Raw genomic sequence first — 24,243 nt, forward strand, 5'->3', positions numbered from 1 at the left:
AGTCAAGTCTGTATACGTTCCTATATGTTATAGATTAATATACCTTGATGATCACCCGCCAAATACTTTCGAATCCAATTCTTTAGTAATTGCAGAGCATCCGTTTTGAGCGGCCAGTTGACCAACTTGATCAAAATAATTTAAGTAAAAATGAAATGTGGCGCTTCAATAGATGAATGTACAGTATATATATATATATATATATATATATATATATATATATTAAAACAATTTTCCTCCTAATGATATTTATTCAGCCAATGGGAAAAAAAGAGATGCGGGTTACGTGATAATACGTAACAAATACAAAAATACGTAACAGAAGCTAGTTTTACTGTGATAAAACAAACTTCTGTTTAAGCGTGGCCACACGCTATGTTTATCTAACATGACCACGCGGTACCATTCTTAATTTCCACATGTAACGTATTTATTAAAATAAACTAAATGCAACGAAGCATAATATTTTAAGAGTTTAAGATTCTGTATCTATATAATATCGGTGTAGATACGCCATAGACAACTCTTAAAGAAAAACTACGATCATAGTGTGAAAGGCACCCACCGATGAAAAGCCAACTAGCTTTGAAACGGTGCCGTCTGGGTGATGGTGCCCACCGAGAATAAGTGACAATAGTCTTCTCTATTAGTGAAGCGTTACTTATTCGAGGTAGTGCAATTCATGGTAACTCGTTGTGAAGGATGAGCACAATATGAGATACAGATGAAATGATGCTTTTCACACTACGATCGTAGTTTTTCTGTAAGAGTTGTCCATGGTGTATCTACACCGATATTATATAGATATAGTAACGTATTTATGTATTCATAGCTGAGGGAAAGACACACACAGAGTCGAAAGCTTCTGTAAGTATTTTATTTTATCAAAAGAAGCGAGCGCAGCGAGCAGGGGGCGAAGCCCACTAGTAGATATTATTTATTATTTGTTTTATTCTAGAGCATAACACGTACGCTGGTTTATTTATATGACATTTCGAATTAAATAAATAAATTTTCTGTTTATACTCAGGGACAGCAACAATGGGGCAAAGAACTTTGCAAGATAAGAGAAAATAACATTATCGCATTTAGCAATCACACGAGATCGCACTGGTCAAGTCAAATGCGTGCACTTGCACTTCCTAATTAAGAAATTCATCTCTTCTGATTATAAATAATTAATTTATAATCAGAAGAATAATAAAAATCAAGGCTACAATATTAATTGAATATTGTACACTGATTGCCCATTGAATATCCATTGATAACAAAACTTGTTTGATGTACAACATTAATTTAATATTGTTGAAATCTTCTATAGTGACACCCCATAGAAGAATTCACTGTCAGAATATTAATCTTTTTTTTTCCTTTTCCCTCATTAACAGTCAGTCTGTTAGTGGCCCTTAAGAAAGTCATATCTGTTCAATTAAGCTTCGTGATTATACAATATTTCACCTTGGCATTAATGTTAATACGAATAAATGCAAGCTATTGGGAAAAAAGAAAAAAACTTGAAATGGATGGACACGACTTCATGTGTAAAATTATCCACTGATGTTATGGTTGGGGCGAAGATATGACGAGATTAGTTAAACAACACGTACTTTGATTATAATGTGATAATCGAAACGTATCTACGGTATTTGCAGACGTTCCTAATTGACCTATCTGAATCGCTCTGGATCAAGTTAAGCTATAGTTCCCACAAAATGGGTCATCATTGCTACGTTTTATTAAAGTTGATCGTGATTCTTAACGTTAGACACTCCAGAAACAAGTACAGTAGATTAGATAGCGAAGTCTCGTTAAATGGCCAACATACCTCAAGCTTCCTGACCTCGTTCTAAGATGGCATCTTATGGAAGTTAACTACGGTACATGCTCAAAAACGGTAAAGCAACATAAAAGGAAAGTAAGATCGGAACGTTTCTAAGATGAACATTAGCTTGTTACTTAAAAATTGGGAATGAATCCAATTGGAGAGTGTTTGCGAATAGCAATTCGTAAACACTTTATGAATAGCAGTTCGAATATTTGCTCTGATTTCTATGGTAAGTATTCTATGAAATACAAGGGCGACAATTCATACAGTTATTTTGTTTATTTAGCATTTCACATATCTTTAATTAAATTAAGTAAATACCGTGAACTCTAGTATTTTTAAATTCATATTATTCCTTTTATTCTGTCAACCACCACTTTGTTTATTGGAGGCTTGAAGTGGCGAAAACCATGTTTAGTCTCTAGAGCAAAGTTTCTGGCATTCCCCTCCCCCATACTTCTTCAACCCATGCACGATACTAAGTACTATAGGTTTTGATACCTTTCGTGTTTGGGGTTTTCATAAAAAAAAAAAAAAAACATAAATTAAAATATACAGTATTTTCAAGCAGAGTATAAGAAGCCGATTACCGAACGCTGACGAAACGAGCCACCATTATTACTAGCGTGTTCACTTTGTTGCTCTTAATAAAAAAAAAATACTAAAATAATTAAAATGTGGTTAATTATAATACTTAATCTATAAGATGGTCCAATGGTTTTATAATCACTTCCTTTCAAAAGTGCAGTACCATAACATGGATATAAGGTATGCAAGTAAAACTGGAGGTTCTCAGACGTTGGTGTAGTTCACAAGCTCTTCTGAGTCTCTAAGGACGTCGCCAGTTTGGCATTACAGCATCATTGTAATGCCAAAATGTAGTTTCCTTTCACTGCATATATTGATATAATTGATTGATTGATTAGAATTATTGAGTAATACATTAAAAACGTACGACTGTTTTTTTTTTGTTTTTTTCCCACCAGCTTCATCCTCGACGGTCAATGAGCTCTGGAACGTCCATTTGCTTTTAAAGCTAATAAGTGACGTAGTCACACTTAAAGATAAGGAACAAAAAGGGTGGAGTGTCGAATAATATAACAAAATTCTGGGTGGAGTGTCTAAATATTTTGTACGTACATAGTACGTCTGTACCAAAAGAGTTTGGAAAGCATTGTTATAAGGTAATGCAAGGTTTACTAAATAAACCGTGTGCAAATTATTATTGTTGTTGCTCATATTATTTCTCCCTTATTGGGGGGTTCCATTCTGTGACGGATACTGCTACCAAGTACACAGGATGGTTGTAATGTCTGGTGCTACTGTCGGTCGAGGAAATCTCTGACTGTCCTACAGGTGTTCAGGATTGCGACTTTCTGGAGTTCCTTGTAGGTGTTCTCTGGGAGACCTAGGTAGAGTCTTTGGTACCATACCGGTGGTTGACATAATGATTGGGATGGTTGATACTTCTTGCATATGCCACATCTCCTTGATCTCATGTCTCAGGTTCATGTACTTCCTAATTTTTTCCCATGGGTTTTCTGAACATCGCTAGTGTTCGGCACCGCTATGTCATCAGGTAGGTAGCCTTTTCCCTCTTGTCCACAAGGGTTATGTCCGGTCAGTTGTGCGGGATGGTCTTAGACCATCCCGCACAACGGGTTATCCGTTATTATGGCGCGATCCCAGTACAGCTTGTGGGTTCGGGTCTCTAGTACTGCCTGGGGTTCGTACTTGTAGTATGGTACACTTTCTTTGGTCAAATGGTATTTCCTCGCTAGCTTCTGATGTATTATCCTGGCTCCTGGTTCTGATTTACAGAATATCAAGGGATAAGTTGGTACGAGGTGAAATTTACAATACTGTGGTGACCGAAGGGGTGGAAACTGATGATTGGTTTAGTACTGTTCAACGGATAGTTGGGGAACTTTTTCCTGAGGATGTGTTGGAGTCGGATACAGTTGATCAGGCCAGAATACGTCTGAGTAATCTGGTGTATGATGGTTCATCGGAGATAAGTTTGTTTTCGTTGTTTGAGCTGGAGATAGCCACCGCGAGGTTGAACACTAAAAAATGTCCAGGGTTGGATCTGTTAGAAAATAAAATTGTGTTGAAGTTTTTTGAGGTCTGCCCAGATGTATTGCTCAAAATGTATAATAAATGTTTGTTGGAGCGAGTGTTCCCGAGATCGTGGAAAGTGGCTCTTCTCAAGATTCTACACAAGCCCAGTAAGCCTCGTGACGATCCTCGAGCTTATAGGCCAATTTCGATTTTATCAAACCTCGGTAAGCTGTTCGAGAGGTTATTGCTTCCTAGAATAGTTGACGTCCTGACTGTTGGTAATGCTATATCGAATTTTCAGTTTGGCTTCAAGAAGGGTCATTCGACCGAGGAGGCAATATTGACATTAATTAATCATGTGAAGTCCTCTTCCGAGAAATATATTTTGGTTGTGTTTGTAGATTTTGAAGGTGCTTTCGACTCCGTGTGGTGGGAGAGTGTTCTGAGTGTTTTGAGGAGGTCTGGCTGTGACCGGTATTTATATGGAGTAATACGTTCATATTTTAGAGATAGATTGGTAAAGGTATGTGCGAAGCACCTAATGTATAGCTATTATGTAGGCCGAGGATGTCCACAGGGATCAGTGCTGGGTCCAAATTTTTTGGAATGCCGTACTGGATCAGTGGTTGCAGAAGTCTCTAGCTATAAGTTGTTTCCGTGTGGGGTACGCTGATGATTTGATTGTAGGGGTCCCGGGTGGATCTAGAATTGTGTTGGAGCATAGAATACAGGAAGTTTTGGTGGACCTTGCTGATTGGGCTGCCTTGAACAAGTTGAAAATTTCATCCACAAAAACTAAATTCATGGTATTTAAAAATCATTTTAATTATAACCGCCCACCTAGAGTAGTGTTAAACGGAAGGCAAATTCCTTTTGTGTCCAACATTAAGTACTTGGGGGTGATACTGGATGATAGGATGAGGTTCCATTTACATGTTGCACATTTGAATGACAAAATAAAGAAGTTTATTTACTCAGTTGTACGAATTTCAAGAAGAGAATGGGGTCTTAGTAAAATAAACTATGAGTTTATATTACAAGACGATCTTTTTACCAATTATTGCTTATGCTGCCGGTGTATGGATTGCGGATGTGTTCAAGGCCAGAATCCAACGTAAGTTAATGTCGTTGCAACGTTCTATGATACTGACTTATTTGTATGCACCACGGACTGTGTCTACGATGGCACTTCAGGTGATTGCTGGATTGTTACCTCTGGATTTATATGTGGTCTACAGAGGAATGATGTATGCGATGCGGAAAGGTATTCCTGCACAATATCTAGGGATGTCATTGAATCTTACAGCTACAGTTAAGGAGGAGAAACTTCGAATTTGGACTGGGTTGGTCGGAATATGGAGAGCACGGTGGAGTTCTTCAGAGGTGGGAGAGATAACCAGGAAGATCATTCCTGTGGCAGATTTTGCCATTACTAAACCGGTGTCGTCGTGGTTCTGTCCGTCTATGTATACCAGTTTTTTGCTAACAGGTCATGGGTCGATCAGAGATAAACTGTATTCTCGAGGGTTGGAGCCGGATCCATGGTGTTCTTGTGGAGCGGCAGAGACTTGGCAGCATATTTTGTTCTCTTGTCCTTATTATAATGCTGAACGGTGTCTTTTGAGAAAACAGAAAACTAATTTTAATGAAGATAATGTACATAGATTGGTGCAAGGAGTTAACAACTTTCAGGCCTTACAAGAGTATGCAAATGCTGTGTTCCCTAAAAGATCTATCATACGAAACCTCACGGACATTGAATTGGCCGTCTACAACCAGAATCTATTGATTGCATAAGGGCTTGGGAGCTTCAGACCTGGAAGCTTTTGGTCGGGTCTGGGGCTCCTGGGCATGGACCACTTAAGTGTTTTTTTTGTTTTTTTTTTTGTTCGGCTGTTGTTCAGTTCTTGGGTTTGGGCGGCCCAAGGCTGGACAGCTGGCACTCAACAGTCTAGCACTCTCTCTGTTGAGTGTTTAATTGCGCTTTGGCGCTTCAGCTTTTAAAGACAGAACCAGGTCCGGCTCCACGTGCCAGGGACGGGCATCAGATTGCAGTTGAAGAGTTCAGCTGCTTTCTGATGGCAAAGTGACCTGACATAAACAACATACTACACTCACAAACATCTCTCTTATATTTACTTTTATTCTTTCCTATTCAAAATTTCTTGTTTATACACTTAACTTAGCTTAGATTATGAACTTAACTTAATTTTTTTTTTTTTTACTTTACTTCTCTTTTCAAAAATATGTTTTGTCTTCTTATTTCTTAGCTATCTTTTTATTTATCAGGTCCACTTTACAGATTTTCTGTTTTAAATGATTTAGGTGGAGCTGGGCATTTCCCTGGGAACCACCCTGAACCAGTATACACACACACACACACACACACACACACAGTCCTTAATAGTACCCCAAGGGGCGCTATCGCAGAGAGAAAGATCTGGACTTCTGAAAGGCCAATCGTTTGATGCTCCAAAAGGGAGCATCAAACGATTGGCACTGGAACCAGCAATACACTAGAAGACTAGTCTTTGGAAACCCCCCCCCCCCGGCTTAGTGCCGTGAAGGGTTTGTAAAGGTAGGGTACCTACGTGTACCTAGGAACCTTACAATAAAGATCATATTTATTTATTTATTTATCTCTGTAACAAACCAATTCCTCATCATGGCCCAGCGAAGAAACAGGGATCTATGAAATGCTTACTGGACATTGCTACCTCGATCATGACGTGACGTGAATTGTGTTCAATTCTTAACGATAACGATATTTAAACAAACTGTTGCAAAATAAAATGTATAGGAGTTACAAGACTTTAGGACCGCAATGTATTATACATTATAAAAATAGTTCTTGAACACACTATATGTTTGCCCACGATCTTGATCTCGAGTTTGCATTCATAGAGACATATATATCATTCGAATATGTGTGTGTTAAGGGCCAAAGCAACTAAGACTATGAGGTGACAGTATACTGTGTCTGTAAATTGCATGTATTGCAGTCGATTTGCCTGTTTGCTGGGCAAAAATCCGAGTTTCCGGGACTAAAAATCCATGCGGTCCTCGCCTGAGACCTGGTAACTCAGCCACATTGTGAAAAAAGCCCATAAAAATTCCTAGCTTCATTAACGAAATTCGAACGCAGACCTTTTCTGCCCGATGGAGTTGGGGGGGGGGCAGTGTTATATCCACTGTGCTACCTGCGTGGGACCATCATTCGAATGTTCATAACGAGGAATATAGTTCATGATATTAACCAGAATGAAATAGGTCAATTTTAATTACGAAATTAGTAACAGTAGTAGAGATCTCAAGAATGCCATGAATTCTATGATAAATCGATCTAAGTGTCATAGACGGGTCTATCACATCCTGCGATAGATCTATCTATGATCCGGCGCATCTTCGGGTGACAGTAAAATTACTGTCACCCGAATCCAACTAACGATAGGAATAATTATTATCGATCAATAAAAGAAAATGGGCAGTTAACTGGGGAAAAATTAACAAAATAAAGTAAAAACATATTTATTTTATTTTTTATTATTAAACTCTGAATACGTAATTTACAAAAGCGTGAATTCGGCAAATCACAAATTTCTCCCTTGGAAACAGTATACAAGCTCGAATAGGTAGCATAATAGAGAAGTACACTTATAAGCGATACGTATTTTAGGTAAATATTGAGGTGATACTTAAGTTTGATATTCTTTAACCCTTAGCCAGAGGTACGTCGGGTTCTGCGATCAACTTATGTAATATTATTTCTATCTTCCCCTGATTCTGACCCCTAAAATTGTTGCTCAGCAGCTTATGCAGTATGGAATGCAAACCAGGAACCATAATATTAGCTAAGCTCCATTAAAAGCCCGCATTCCGTCACACAAAACCATAACTAGCTATGTCATGTACAAAATGTGTGCGATCGTATAGGCATTATACAGGTGTTCACTGTAACGTGCTGGAGACACTTCAATAAGTGTGTAGAAGGTGGGGGGATATAAGCTACACCAAGCAGAACTGAAATCAGTCAATACACGAGTCGTTAAAGATCTAAAGTTAGTCTTGAGTCGCTTCTCTGTCTTTTCAAACAACCTGCTCTTTGGAGGAAAACGAAATAATCGCAGCAATAATCTTTTATTAAATAAACAACACTGATCATTATGATCAGTGGAAGCCTGGAAAACAATAGTATAGGGAACTTCTGAATTCTAGGAACATTCAGTTAAGCCTTTGATGTCAGAGTTTTGAGAAAGAGCACTTTTTTTTTTCAGCAATTAAAAATCTCCAAAGCTTAAGTTTATATTCCAGAAAAAACACAAGTTATATTTGCATATAATATAATAAAGTAAAAGATTAATTAAATATAGCCCGATAATACTGAAATAAAAAAAAAAGAGAAAAATTTTAGTTAAAGGCGCTTTGGGGCAGTCCATTTCAGGTGCTTTCGAATTTTTTTCTTAAAAATGTTTTTTTTTTTTCATTTTCTGTGATTAATAGAAATTAAAAGTAAATACAGTTATCTCCTTATCAATTAATTACTAAAGTTATAACTTTATATAACACTTAATAAAACTCCATAGGTTTATGTTCTCTAAACTTAGGCATTTAGTTTAATTTTAACTGTATAACATTTATTACACTCTTCCCGTATTACTCTTTTTTTTTTTAAGTCTCTTTTCTATTTATATATAATTATCTCTTCACAAATGGCACCACATTTCACTAATCTTACATAACAATACATGCAAGGCGGGCAGGGCACAGACTGTCTAAAGTTAACAATACTTTCTAAAGTTAGAAACTTCATTTAACCTATGAATTGCTTTTTTCGATACAATTTGTACGGAAAAAACGAAATAATTGCCAGATTTCTATTTGTCCAATTTTAATGAAATTTGGAATGGTTGACGAATGTTTTGAAGAGGCTCAAAAATAAAATTTCATTAAAAATCCATCTTCTGGGAGACTTTCTGTTACATGCGGAGGGACATGGTGAAGACAATAGGCGTTTAGCATATATACATAAACCTAAAAAAGTAAAATAATCTATGGTACATTATAAAACCATTCTTGAATATATATTTGTTTGGATGGAACACATTGCTTTCTGTGAGAGTACGTGCACAGGCAATTTTTTATTATTATTTTTTTTATTTTCTGATGTGACAACTTGAGGCAACGAAACTGTTACCTATATTGAAATAGGGCGCACATGTTTGATGCACACTAGTGATGAAACAGTTGCTCTGTGTGTTATTTGTAATGGTGTTTTTATCACGAAGCCATGTGTTGTAAAAGTAATTTTGTGAGGTAGAAAGAAGACTAGTGCTACACATTAAAAAAAAAATAGAAGAAAAAAAAAACTTGAAAACCAACAAGCAGTAACAAATTATGGAAGCTGCCAATATCCATTCACAAATTATTTTAGAAAATTTTACTTTCCTGAACAACTTAATTTCTCGTGCTTTAGAGAAAAAAGAATAATAAATAAATAATTTTCATGCAAAACTCAAAAACCCATACGATTTCAAAAAAAAAAGAAAAAGGGAAAAAAAAACCGGAAATTTGTTTTCCGGAAAATGTCTCAAATTCAGAAGATGAAGTTCCACAAGGATTTGTTGTTGTGTGGAATGAAAAACCAAATATTCAAGCAACACACTTCAAGGAGACAAGATCAAAAAGTCTAGCAGTCCTATGGGCAGATAACTGGTTTCTCAAATTAGAAATTTACATCTTAGTATATTCAATGGTGCGTTTATCTAGTCCCTCTCTGTGTCTCAGAAATCTGGTTTTGAGATGGCTCAATAAATATGCAAAGAATCCGCTTACTATCTCCACAACCATTATATTGTCACAGAAGACCATAGCCTCTGGAATTAATCATTACTTCTCAAGAGTGAAATGTCTCATTACATGGTGGAGAACAATGTAAATTCAAGAAGCAATTTTCATAATGCATTACAGCTGTATCGAATATGAAACAAACCATTTCATTTATTTATAGCCCTTATTTCGATCAGAACGCAATACAAATAATCATCTAAAAATTGTAATTAAAATTAACAAAACTTGATAGAGGTCTAGCTTAAATCACTTGTGTAAAATGACCAAAAGGACAATAAGACACACTTAGAAATTCTAATTTAATGTTATTTGGCATCCTACTAAGCGACATTTGTATTCTTATCTGTAAGAATGCAGACCAGATGCGGAAACTAGACAAATCAATATCTGCCGCTGAGGATGTCCCGAACAAGCCTTGCCTATCGGAATGACATGTTTCCCGGAAACACCTAAGGATATTTCAATGACCTGGGTACTAAACAAGAAAGAGGATGCAGAGGACAAGAAATACAGTAGATCCTTGAAACACCTTCCTACCAATAAGAGTAAAATTAGTAAAATAAGCTAGGAGGGTAATACATGCTGATTGTCAGTGTGTAGAAGAGTGGGCTTCAGAAAATATGGTAATGTTTATAACTCAAGTGTGGTTGTCTGATTGATAGGCAATATATAAAACTTGAAGGGACTATTGAAAGCCAAAAGCGCATGAAGAGACTAGCGAATTATTATATTAATTTAAATGTCATCAATATTATTTGTGAATTACACACAACTGCTGTTGTATATAGGAATAAAGAGCTGATTAATATAAAAATATGTATTTATATTAAAATTACGCTAGCTGTAGACTTGGAAGAAGCCACCAATGCTCTGAGTTAGGCAGAGTTAGTCCCGATATTTGACTATACATGTAACTTTTTGTACATAGTAACTATATTTATGTCAGTGTTTCCTAACTTGTGGCCCAAGGACCATTTTGGCCTGCGTAACTCATAAAAGTGGTCTGCAGAACCTGACAATAAGACAGTTTTTTTGTTTTTGCAGTAGGTAATAATCCCATTAACAGTGATGAGAAATACAGTATGCTTATAACAACCTGACTTATACTACATATGTTAAGTATGAGGTACATATAATCATTGTATTTAAAACGATAGTTATTCACATTGCATGCAAATATATTAATAACGATAGTTACTAATACGTTTACATGCATAGTTCAATACATTTTGTAGCCCGTGGCCTTTACTGCAAATAAAAAAGTGATCCGTGGTTCTACCACCAAAAATAAAAATGGTCCGTATCTGAAAAAAAAAAAAAAAAAAAAGTTTGGGAAGCACTGATTTAAATCATTAATATGTACAGAAATAATAGTAGCAATTTGTATTTTATTTTGAAATTTTACAATTACATTACTTCTGGCGTAATTGTAATTGATGATGATAATGTAAAATATGACTATTTTGTTTTATAGAGCGCACCTTTTTTAGCCTGCAGGTTATTCGAAGGGTGGAAAAAATATTGCTAATAAAAGTGATTTAAATAAGAGCTGGTTAATAGTTAATTTAAATAAAATATAGTAAAAAAAGTAAAAAAAAAATATATCATTTTATAATGAAACTGGACAGCTAAACGATTCCAATTAAATTAATTTATAGTCATTCGTACCGAAAAGTATGATAAACCAAGTGATCCGCAAACCACTTCGTGCAATGGAAATTTTCCTTTTCTGTGAATAGCAGCGAAAAAAAAAAAAAAAAGAAAGAAGAAAAGAAAGTCATTCTGTTAAAGTAGTGTAATTATTTCCTCACCACTAACAACAGTAAATACAGTATTTCAAAGAAAGTCTAAGTTCTGATGTATACGACTAAAACAAAACACTCATTTCTGACAATTTTTATCATTTAGCCTGCACAGAACCAATGATAACGATCTATTTATTTTGTGTTATAAACAGCTACAAATGATTGTTTGATGATTACGATACTGACACTTTACACATGCGTGATTCGTTGAAGAAATGTTGCGTAGCATTAGCTTTAACAAGAATGTATTCAACTGAAAATCATTACTTTAGAAATAATTATTCCTTTTGGAATTTGTTGATCATATCACAAATTATAACCGGAATCTTCCTGTTAAGTTTATTCACTTGGACGTTTACTTCTTTTACGCGTTTGCTTGTTTTTGCGCTTGTTTATGGGGTCATCACTCAACGACAGTACCTTTGTTGTATCTCGATGAAAAAAAAGAAAATGAAAAAAGCGGATGTAACGACACAAAACTTCCATTAAGGAGCAAGAGAGCGTAGCGAGGGAGAGCTTCATGCAGTATGCAATTCAGCGGTTTTTTGTGCACGTGTGTTGTGTGTGCCTCGCTGCAACTCTGTAGGCTGACAACAACATACACAATTTAAATCAGATCCGTGGTTGATATTTCATTAACCACAATCAGGTTCTAAAAATAAGTGAGTCTGTTGGACTAGCACGAAGTTGTTGCTTAAGCAATCAAGAAGAGTGCTAGTATTCAAACACTAGATATTCGTATATCCTTGTAAAAGAAGCATCTCTTATAATGCCGAAAAGAAGTCGAATAACTTCTTTTCAGTATTAGAAGAGACGAGATGACATACAACTGTGACGTATCTGACTTCTCAACTTGCAAAAAAGCAGCTGCTACTGTAATCCAATTTGTAAGTTTCAAACTGGATTAAAAAGCGACTGTTTTTTTTTTTTTTTTAATTGTGGTGTATATTTGTTTAAATCCGCCTCAAGAAATATTTGAAACCTGCATCGTACCTTTCTAAAATTCAAATTCAGTAATAATTCGAATCATTTAAACTAGATTGCACACGTGTAATATGAGTTTCACATATTAGCTTACAAGCAACATTCCCTCCGTAACGGTATAATGGTTTCGCCATCTGCTTCTCATCTGAAAAGAGCTGAGTTCAGTGGCATATTTATGCACAGGTGTATACCCAGGGGTTCCAATGTTATTTGGAATGCTTTTTATTACATCGCTGTGCGCATTTATATTATGTACATACGCGAGAAGTAGTGACTTAGTCACTGTTGTATAAAAAAAGGTAAACTGCAGCCATTATGCAGAATGGAAGCCTCCTCAACAATTCATGCTGAGGGAAGTAGACCATAATCTGCCACGCTGGTCCAGTACGGGTTGGCAGATCGACCGTATTTAGTAGTCAGGGGCTTGAACCTCGGCCTACTCAAACAGCGTGTGTTATTGCACTCCCGCTCCTGACCACTCGGCTACGGAGGCTGGTTCACTGTTGTATATGTTATTATTAAAAAAATAAATTTAGGGCTGCAAGTAGCAGTAAACGCCCCAAAATCCTGCAACGCCTTAGGGCCCAACTGATTTAAATGTGCTACTGGCTGAGTTCGAATCTAGTCAGAGAATAGAGGATTTCTTAAAGGACTCTTCAGTCCAAGCTGTGGTTAGACGATCTCAGGCAGAGGGAGTAATGTTTTCTCAGCGATTTATGTCGAGTTTTTCAGCACATACAATATAAAATCAGCCGGTGAACAAGTTTATACAGATATCGTACGCTGATACAATATGGTCCACGTACCGATGTGCCATAAACCCAACAACAGCACGCATCATTCTCTTAATGAAGAATTGTTTGAAGATTATTATTATTACCAATTTATTTCTCTGTTGAGGAGACACCCCTGGGCCAGCCATTGGCTAGAAGGGTGTGGGTTACATTTTGAGGTGTGAAGTGGACCCCACGAGCAAGAAGTTGCAAAGTCCATGGGACAGTCATCTTGAAAGGTTGATACAAAATTTTGACATACATGTGTAATTATGATCTTATATTAGAATATTTCAAATTTTGACATCTTAGGTTGACATTTAGAATAATGAGAAGATATAGTTAAAAGGGATCAAAATTAAATGCAGTTTTGGGCGGAGTGGCTGAGCACTAAAGTTGCACGAGACGATAGGAGTCGGCAAAGACCTGCAACCTGTAGGGGTTGTCGTCACAGAGCTTTTTCTGTTCAATTCTTAGTTGATTGAAGAGTTCTATCGTATTTGCTGGAAAAAAGCGACTTAAGCTGTCTAGGTTTTTTAAGTTGTTTTGAAGTGGATGTCTTGTTTCAGTATTCCTGGGAACTTCTCGATGAAAGTGAAATAAACCATCAATGCTGGGAGCAGCTAATCTTCCTGTTAGCAGTTGGGCTAATGTGAAAATGTTTCTTGCGTTAACTGTGTTTCCATGGAAGAATATTGAGATTGGAAAATAGGATGGCTCTAAAGATAGTAAGATCAGAATTTAAACATTCTTCTGGTATTGTAAATTAAATTTTTATACCCGCGGACACGGTTACAATCTATTGGCATTACCCACACACTTGAGTGAATGAAGGCAAATGAATGAATATTTTTAACGAATAGTTAATCCAGCTGATTTTAACGAATAGTTAATCCAGTTAATCCAAAGAACAGACATCCATTACATAAAACATGCAGATTGATACTTACACTGAAATAAAGATTTTATGTAAGGGATGGAGTTTCATACCAAGTAACATCATTTTATGATTTCATGACAGTCCTTGAGAGGAGGAAATGAAATAAAAAGGGGGGGGGGGAAGCAAAAATGAACGTAACGTGATTTATCGAACAGCCTCATGGAATGCGAATCCTACGCTACGGTGACTAGACGTTCCGGATCGTCCCGTGTTCGAATAGGTGTATACGTAGCCGAGTGGTCAGGAGCGCGAGTGCAGTAGCACACGCACTTTGAATAGACTGGGGTTCAAGTCCGTGACTGCTAAATACGATTAACATTTGTATTGATTCATTTATTGTAAACTCCACTGACCTGGTGGTCGTACCGGAGTATAAACAAGAACATTAATATACCGTCATCTTGAAAAAGATGCCATTTTATTTAGAAGTTACATGAAAAGTTTAATACACCATTAAACTACAAAATACACCATAGCGAACTCATAATGAAAAATTATATAAGAAGTGTAAAGGCATGATTTAACTGTATCTCATATTGTGACTACCTTCACAACAAGTTAACATGTATTGCACTACCTCGAATAAGTAACGCTTCACTAATAGAGAAGGCTATTATTACTTATACTCAGTTTTACCGATTTAATACACTATAAAATTTTATTCACCGATAATAATACACTATAAAATTTTATTCACCGATAATAATACACTATAAAATATCGGTGTAATATTTACACCGATATTTATAGTGCATTTTAAACTCATAATATATTATGCCTGGAGCATTTATATTTTATTTAAATGCAAAGTTTATGTATCGCACGCTTTTAGTAAGCAATATTTACAATTTTTTTTTTTTTCAATTTTTATTAGATTTTGGTAAAGTTCACTGCACAACGAGAAATCGTCGTTCATACTATTGAGACTAAAACGCATAATCCCTTATATCTCTAACGTTCTGTTTTATAAGTAAGACGTGTTATTATGCATAATACTTTAGGTTCAAAATATTTAAATAAACAATCCTAATACTCGTAAAATAATGTTGACTGATTCACTATCTACTCATATTTCTAAGAGATAATCGTAAGCCAAAGTATAGAGACGTCTGTGATGGACACTGTACGCTTATAAAATAACTTATATGGCAGTCAAGTGTTCGCGATTCGCATGCGCACGGCACATTCTCGCGTTTCGCATTGTTGGGTTCCCAAGTGTGTCCCTTTTTTATTTTTTTAAAATCTGGTCGCCCTATCTTTATGCCAAAAGTAGAAAAAATAATAGACAATGACCCAGTCTGTCAAAATTCACCCTAATGATACGATTCCATCCAAAGGCCACTATTTTTCTCAAGAGAATGAACGACACACACACACGTTAATGTAAGGCGCAATTTTGGCCATAGCAGCCCTTGCGCCAATAAATCCCACTTCAACAACAACGTTAATGTAAAATATTTCTTTACTCAAAAATAAAAGCATTCATGAGAAGTGAACTAAGGGTACTGATGTAGGACTGTGTTATGCACAATACTAACAATAGTCTCAATTTATGCCGTGTGTATTTTCCAGCTCAACACAAAGCCTTATGTGATTTGATTCCACTTATACGTAGTTATTATTTTCACAGCTTTCTTGTATAATGTTCTAAAAGTCGAGGCTGGCTTATTTTACAGTAGCTTAACTAATTTTGTCTATTAAAGTCTTGCCGCTTATTGCTAACAGTGTGTTAAATCATACTAGACATAACGAACTTAACATGTCCCATGTAAATCACGAGCAAAGTCCTTCAAGTAAATAACCGCCATCATTCGAAGATTGTAGGGAATACGAAGGCATGATGAAGCATCAGTTTACGGAAAATACATGCACAAGGTATCTTATAGCTCACAGGAAAGTATAATATGAAATTTCAGTCAACGCCATTATTCTAAATCCCCGCCCCACCCCGTTAATTTCCTACGTATTAGTATCTTTTCTCTCTCTCCGACCTCTTTCCAACGGAAAAGAGATCCGAAATAGGTCAGGAGTGAAAGCAGAGACACTGACATTCGGATGTACACAAAACAAATAGAAAGTTTATTCTCCGAAACGATGAATGCGCTGGAATTAATTACCCTAAAGATCAGGGATGTAAAAACATTGATTAACAAACAGCCACAGTCAGAAACAAGGAAGATATTTTTATTCAACAAGGGTTCATAATAAATGGACGGGGTTAAGTGAGGTAACAAGACATGGGGATAATGTAAAATTTCAGAGACAGGTTTGACGGGTGTTGAGATAAAAACAAAGTAGAGGAGGAATAACAAACAACGCCACAGAAACAACCTCTGTCCTTCCTCGTGACTTTATATGATTGTGGCAGGGCAGTGATGGTACACTGTATTTAATAGATGCTTCGATTCTAAATATTAATAATATAATCCAAAGCTAACAGATGCGGAAAATCTCTATTTAATGTTTTACATAATAGAATGAATTTTGAATTTAAATGAATACAAATCTAAATTCCAATCCAAATTTCTTATATTCCATCAGTTGCCTTATGCCCTTGAGTATAGCAGATTCAAGGTTTCAGTCCGAATTCTCAGTTTTCTGTACATACAGCAACTACAGCAGCACTGGAACAGCCCAACAGACGTAATGTTTCGGAGAAGGAGACCTGCCTATCTCTTCTTTCGCAACTGTCATCGCGGTTTTTAACTCCGACAGAGCACTGTGGTTTTCCTTATTCGGTACTATATTATCAGTGTGTATTACCAGTTCACAAATGCTGCGCATGTTAGCAGATAGTAAATAGGCTTGGACTCTGCATTTTTTACTGTTACACATATGCTCGGCCAAGAAGTTGACAAGTTGTTATTGTTGTTATTTGGTTTTTAGGAACATTAGCAACTAAGGCCATATTGCTCCGGGGATATGCGGTGGTCACTCTCTGACCTTTCCGCATCCTCCATATTTGGTGGGTACGGGCTCGAACCCCGGTCTAATCAAGAAGCGTGTGCTACGCACTGCTGCTCCTGCCCACATGGCTATGGAGGCGCCTTTGACAAGTTGTGCAACAGTAAGAAATAATACAGAACCCAACCCTTGTCACAAACATTTCAACATATTCAATTTTTAATGGACGCATGGAGATGTGTTCTTCTAGCCTGCTGTTATTTCACCGTATGCCCTAACTAAAATAAAAAAAAAAACTTTCATTGATTAACTCTAGCCCATATTATGTTAATATAACTCTGCTAGCTAATCGAAACAGATGTCAGATCAGTAACTTGCCTAGCGCAAACGCTGTACAGGGGTTAAAAAATAAATAAATAAAATACAATCAGTAGTAGTTCAGTTCATCTTCTATTACTTTGGAATAAAAAAACGAGGCTAAATGCTTAATCATTGTAAGAGAGTCATCATATTTCATTGACTACTCAGTGTATAATCAGTCTAAGAATACCTCGAAATGGCGACAGTTTGTCTCAGAATAAGAACTGACACAAACAGGCAAATCGACTGAGGTAATCGATTTGCCGGCATGTTAAAATAACAATAGTAGGAAAAACCTCACAACCAAATTCTGAGAATGATTAACTCATAGTCAAGGAGAGAGATGCCTAGAAAGTTTTCAAAAGCGCTTGTATGACCGGTTCGAATCTTAATCCTAGAGTTCATTGAGCAAGCCCATTATTCATTTGCAAACCATTCCGCTAAAAGAACTAAAAAAAAAAAAAAAAAAAAAAAAACACATTTTCCTCCAGAATGAGGAAAATTATTGCAAAATTATACGACATTTAAGCAGTAATATCACCGTACGTATAACGACTGAAGAAATATTTTTCAAAGGAAAACTCTTCGATGTACGACACTAAATTTAGATTTTACTGTACCTTATTTTCAAATAAATTTCTCTGAAAGCATACATTGACACTATTACGATTCCCTCCCGGAACCTTAACCATTCATTTAAACTATTTCCGGACATAACTATGAAAAGTTGAAATTATGATTCCATTGCATTATATGTCTTTCATTAGATTAACAATTAAGATCAATGATCGAGTGAAAGTAGTATCATTTACTTAAAGCAAAGTTCACGATAAAAAAGTAAGAGTAAATATAGAATACTTCACAGTTGAAATAAATTAAAAAAATCGAAAGCATTGCATTCTAATTGCTGTTTGTCTTTATGCTAGACGACTACATGTGTTAATAGGGTCATGTTAAGGAATACAAGTTACATAAAAGCTGAACCGATTTAGTGAGTGAGCAACAACAGTTGCCTCGAATGTGTTTTTTCCCCCCGTTTCAGTTGGTTTAACTGAACAAAGTGTAACACCAGATGTCTACCATATGGTGTTATAAATATAAATGTGGTTGGTTTTTTTTTGGAGTTTTTTTTTTTTTGTTATTTTTTTTTTATGCAGAAAATGTCACATTTCCAGGTCATGATTTCCAGCCCAGATAGCATATGGGTTTGTCCAAATAAAAAGGAGAAAATGTCAGTCACTTGCAATTTCACTATAAAGATCTATAGTGAAATTGTAGTGATGGTGCACCATATACTAATATGGCGCACCATCACATGTTATTCAGAAGCCATGTATTGCGGTAGTACCATGGACCGCATAGAAAAGAGCATCAATACTTGGCAGCTATTTTTATTATTTTTTTTCATGGTCTTTGCAAAGGAGGCGTTGCAGAACAACAAGGATCCGAAAGATGATGCTTCTTTTTCCGTATGTCCTTAGAGTATTCGTCAAACAACAACAAAAGTATAAAATGCCGTGTAGCGAAAATAAATATAGTAATGGGTACCAGCATTCATTGTTTGTGGCAGCGATATATCAGTTCAGTTAGAAATAAAACCTAGGGCAATGATCCTGGAAGAGCTTACGTGCAACACGGGAACCAATAAATCTATTCCGTAATCACACACAGCCAGTCCTCATCAGAGATATGAGTATTTTTTATGGAATTATTCGAACTGCATAAGTTGTATTGTATGTAGTCAAATAAAAAAAGTCTTAGAGCTGTACAAATATTTAGAGAAGCGCATAAGTTCGTGTAGAACTGCTGGTTAAAAACTTTGTAGGAAGGTTTGTCCAGATCGTCAATACAGGAGTTGGAGACAAGATCCATCTGAAGCGGAAAGATATCAAGAGAAATCTTGAGCGCATTTACTTACAGATCCAAACAAAAATATTTTTATTTTATACTTTTTTTTTTTTTTTTTTTCAGGGCACTAAAGTACAGGTTGGGAACCCCTCTACTAGTATATTTATTCTTACAGATGCGTGTTCTCTGTGACAGTATAATAGCTTCGCCACTTGTCACTGGTTTGGAGAGTCTGGATTCGAGTCTCGTCACAGACTAGAGGAATTTCTAAAGACTTCTTCGATCGGGACTGAAATTAGTCAATCTCAGGCAGAGGGGTAGGATTTTCCCAGTGAGTTCGCAAAACGTGAACACGTACTTGGACAGACATAACACACAGTGGAGCAATATGGTCTCCATAATATCATAGTAATTAGCTTAATACTAATATGCTCGAAACAAGAAAAAAGGAACCTAAGGAAATACTACAGCCATTAATACTTTTCCAACTGAAAAGATATATTACTGTCCGCAAAACTTCTGACATTTGTATATGATTATCGCGCTGAATGACGAAACTTTCGAAAATTAAGCTTAAGTTCTTCAGAACTCATACAGCTGACACGACCGAAGTGAAATAATAACCATTGCATACACGTACTTGGACACGCACAGATCGTGCGGCTATATTACGATGAGTCATGCAGAAAAACATACTTAGTTCCTGGATTTAGGATGTTGTCGAACTTCCGAGAGAAAACAGCATAAATACCGCTAGTACAATGAAAGGCTATTATTCCATACAGTTCACTTGGAGCAACTGACATTTGGATCGAATTCTAAGTGCTTAATGGACATCTGAATAATGAAACCAAATGTGTGCCGCCAGATAATAATAACAGAACACATCATTTTTAAAATCCTAAATATCATGACGAGAGAATATTACAAATGTTTGTGCTTTTAAATGGAACTTGGTTTCTGGAAGCATTGGAAATGAAGCTGCGAGGTACTTTACCGAGACATCTTCATTCTAAGAAAGAAAGCACAAGACCTTAAATTGTATTTTCCATTGAAAGGATTTAAATTTAAAATAAATAAATTACTCTAACTGATCTAAAATAGACAGAGAATAAAACAATCTATGCGTTGTTGTGTAACTGAGAAATGAAAGAAAATTAAGTCGCATGTAACGCATTCGGTAAACAGTACCATCATAGGTATTCGGTAAAATAACCTGTGTGGTCCTGATAACAGATAAATAAGAACAATACCACGTAAAATGATCTATTTTGATATTGATGGTTACGTGAAATAACAGAAATCAGGCTGCAGACAAAAATCCAACAGGATGAATTACAAACATTATCGATACCAAACAGGTGTGATTTCAGTTAAGAAAAGTGGCAGATAAAATTTATCAAAACTGGGGATAAATCTGAGTGAACAAATTAAGATGAATACTTTATATTAATACAACAGTAAGGGATAACTGGAAGAAGGTACAGAAAATGTGATGGTAATAATTATGTATAATTTGGATGTGATAACATTATTGGATGTATTACGAAATAATGAAAAAAATCCAGGCACTTCTATTTTAGTAGTCCGTTAGACCTTCCCGGAAAAATAAGTACCTCGCACTAGTACATAAGGAAGGCGTATGAGCCGCTTAAGTTAGTTGTTCTCATCATGGTGCGTAGAGACCAGCTGATCGATTTCGAGAGGGGTATCATTGTCGGATCTCACATTGTTGGCTTCTTGATTCGTGTAATTGCTGACAGCCTACACCAGCGATAGCAAACCTTTTCCATCCTGGGTGCTAAAAATAAGCTGAAACAAATATAAAACAATTTTCGCGTGCCATGGGAGGAAAACTGACTAAAATTAGCAAGCAGTCTTTATTGATATCATAAAAATGTAATATGCTTGACAGTTAGTTTCTAATTACAAGTTTGTTGCTGTATAATTCTACACACCATTACGCTTACGGTTTCTGCCACCAGATGTCGCTGATAGAACACAAACAAATTGGCCCTCCAATTTCATAATATAAACTATTTATGGATGCCGCGTGTCCGTATTGTGCGTGCTAGGGTCGCCATCCCTGCGTATTCCATCCAAAGTCGACCATCGCTGATGTTATGATGAAATGGAAGTGATGGAACCAACACAGAGAAAGACCAGAAGGTACCTTGAAGAGCAGTACGACGATCTCGCCAGACATCCATGAAAAACATCAGCCAGGAGTTTAAGGCGTCAACAGAGCGTTGAGGTCTAGAAGAACACATTACATGCAGACAATTCTGTTTAAGCTTACCTTAACATTTTTGGGCAATTCTTAAAGTAGAGTAGCGGGGCATAAGCTAAACATCACCAATCCTACAGAACACCAACTGGATGAATTAGAACATCAGATGAGGGCAAGACCAACACGTCCTACATCGGTAACTCAACCGTTACACTGTTGAAGGAGTAATAGAAGACTGTGTCCGCTGCGGTCTGTCATTCGTTGGGTGAAGTGTGCCGCAGCAGCCAAAGGGGGACTGACATGCTATTGCACGTAAATAATGCATCTATCTAGTTTTGAAAAGACATTTCCACCCTCTGTTTCTAAGAAATTACTGCCCAGTCTTATCTAAAATGGAATCAATCTGATCAGTTTCATATAATTTTTCACATATTTTATAACTGTTAAAAGTTATATTACACTTATATTATCCCACCAACAGGCTGCATTGTTTTCACTTAACAGAATGGGTCCATGGACGCGTGCTGGTTTTACCATATAACATAAGCATGAAACAGCAGGAAATGGGATTCGTCAGAACAGGCAACATTTTTCCAATCACGATACATCCGAGACACAGATATATTACTGCCCGCAAATAATATATCTGTGTCTCGTACTTGAAGACTCCGGCAGGAATGCAGTTTCCGAGATATTCATACAGGCGTATCTGGCGCCGACTACCATGTAACGCTCAAAATCACTGAATTTTTCGTTGAAATTCAGTTGAAATTCTTGTCCATTCCCGCAGTGAATTGCACACATACGGCATTACTACATATCTATCTGCTTTACATCACTGTTGTTATTGAAGGAGCGCTCCCTTTCATGAATAGGAGTAAGTACACCAAATACTTACTCCTATTCATGTATAGGTTAACAATTAAAGGCAAAATAATAAGGGCTGAAAACTGCATCCTGAAAAGGCGACTTTGAATAAAATAACAGAAGTACGAGGGGCATTCAAAAAATAAGTTACACCTGCCGCTATCTCTTGGTATAATTGTGCAACATCTGTGGCGCCTGCGCGGAATGGAGTTCATATCGTGCGCCCCCTGGTATGCGAGTTTCGTTGACGTAGCGGTAACAGTTGGAGCAAGCGTTCATAATGGCACGTCAGCTAGAATGTTACTCCAAATTCGAGGTACGCGGAACAGTACGATTTTTGTGGGCGAAACGTCTGAATTGTTCCGAGATTCATCGTGAAATAAAGGCGGATGGGGAAAATGTAATGTCGCGTCCAGCCATAGTGAAGTGGTGCCAGCAGTTTGAAATTGGTCGCACAGAATTGACAAATGCTGATCGAAAAGAAAGGCCATCAACGTCGACCACTGCAGACAACGTGATGCAGGTTGGTGAAATGATTCGCAATAATCGAAGACTGACAGTCGCAGAAATGGCAAAGGAGTTGGATATTTCGTGGGCAGTGTTCATTCCATCGTCCATGAACATCTTGACTATCGCAAATTGTGTGCACGATGGGTTCCTCGTTCACTAACAGACGAACGCAAATGTCAACGTTTTTTGTTTTCTCTAGCCTTCCTTCAACGTTATTCTGTGGAAGGCCATGACTTCTTACGCCGCATCATCACTAGCAATGAAACGTGGGTGCACCATTTCACCCCAGAAACGAAGAGAGCGTCTATGGAATGGAGACACACAACATCGCCTGTGCGGAAGAAATTCAAAGTTGCACCATAGCAGGAAAGTCATGGCCATTGTGTTTTTCGACTGTGAAGGCATAACAATTAATGCTGCCTCATACTGCCAAACATTACGGTTTTTGCGAACAGCCATAAAAAACAAGAGGCCTGGAAAGTTAAGCAAAGGTGTTGTTCTCATTCAGGACAACGACACGCCACACAATGCACGCACAACACGACACTTGCTCCAAAGTTTTGGATGGGAGGTACGGCAACATCCGCCGTACAGCCCGATATTTCGCCTTGTGACTATCACATCTTCGGCAAGCTGAAAGAACATCTAGGGGTACAACGATTTGCAAACGATGAGCAGGTGCAAACAGCAGTTCGATGGTGGCTGAATGACAAATGAGTGGGTTTCTATCATCACGGAATCGAACGTTAAGTCACACGTTCCGAGAAGTGTTTACACCAACTCGGTGACTATGTGGAAAAGTAGTGCAAGGTATGTGCTTTCTATTTCATAATGTTACATACTTCAATAAATGTCTCTTGGGCTACACTGGTCAAGTGTAACTTATTTTTTGAATTACCCTCGTACCTTAGAATTATTAACTAGAAACAAGGTACTGAAATGTCTCTTTTGTAATCAGCTGCGTAGACTATTTTGGATTTGTTTGAGAACGAATCTTGGGTAATGATGATATTAGCCATTCTTGATAGAAGCGGTAGGAATATCAGCTTGTCCTAAGGTGACTGCATAGTTCCTAAGGTGATTGCATTCCCTGCACATACTGAGGGCTTCTATTCAGAATAGGTGCAATGTCAAATGGCTTCTCGGCATGTTAATCGGTTATATAAGCCCATTGCATTGCTTGGTAACATGCAAATAGAGGCATGTCATGTGATCCAGATTAGAACGAGATATGAGTAAAATTATGATGTACCAGATAACATATTTCAATATTCAATACAAGCTAACGC

The 24,243-nt window shown here is 36.9% G+C and overlaps 1 protein-coding gene across 1 annotated transcript; it reads left to right on the forward strand.

The window, feature by feature from the left end:
* The first annotated feature begins 22,724 nt into the window (after positions 1-22,724).
* Positions 22,725-23,114, forward strand: LOC150089902 (protein GVQW3-like). Its single transcript, XM_090390122.1, has one exon. The coding sequence runs from the start codon at positions 22,725-22,727 to the stop codon at positions 23,112-23,114; it is 390 nt and encodes a 129-aa protein (XP_090246248.1).
* The last annotated feature ends 1,129 nt before the right edge of the window (positions 23,115-24,243 follow it).

The sequence above is a fragment of the Mastigoproctus giganteus genome, chromosome 2 (genome assembly GCF_048544385.1).
Source record: "Mastigoproctus giganteus isolate SK-2022 chromosome 2, ASM4854438v1, whole genome shotgun sequence".
NCBI classification, from domain to species: Eukaryota; Metazoa; Arthropoda; class Arachnida; order Uropygi; family Thelyphonidae; genus Mastigoproctus; species Mastigoproctus giganteus.

Bases quoted from the DNA above. Each gene is read 5' to 3' on its own strand.
- LOC150089902 (XM_090390122.1), top strand. From the start codon at position 22,725: ATGGCACGTCAGCTAGAATGTTACTCCAAATTCGAGGTACGCGGAACA.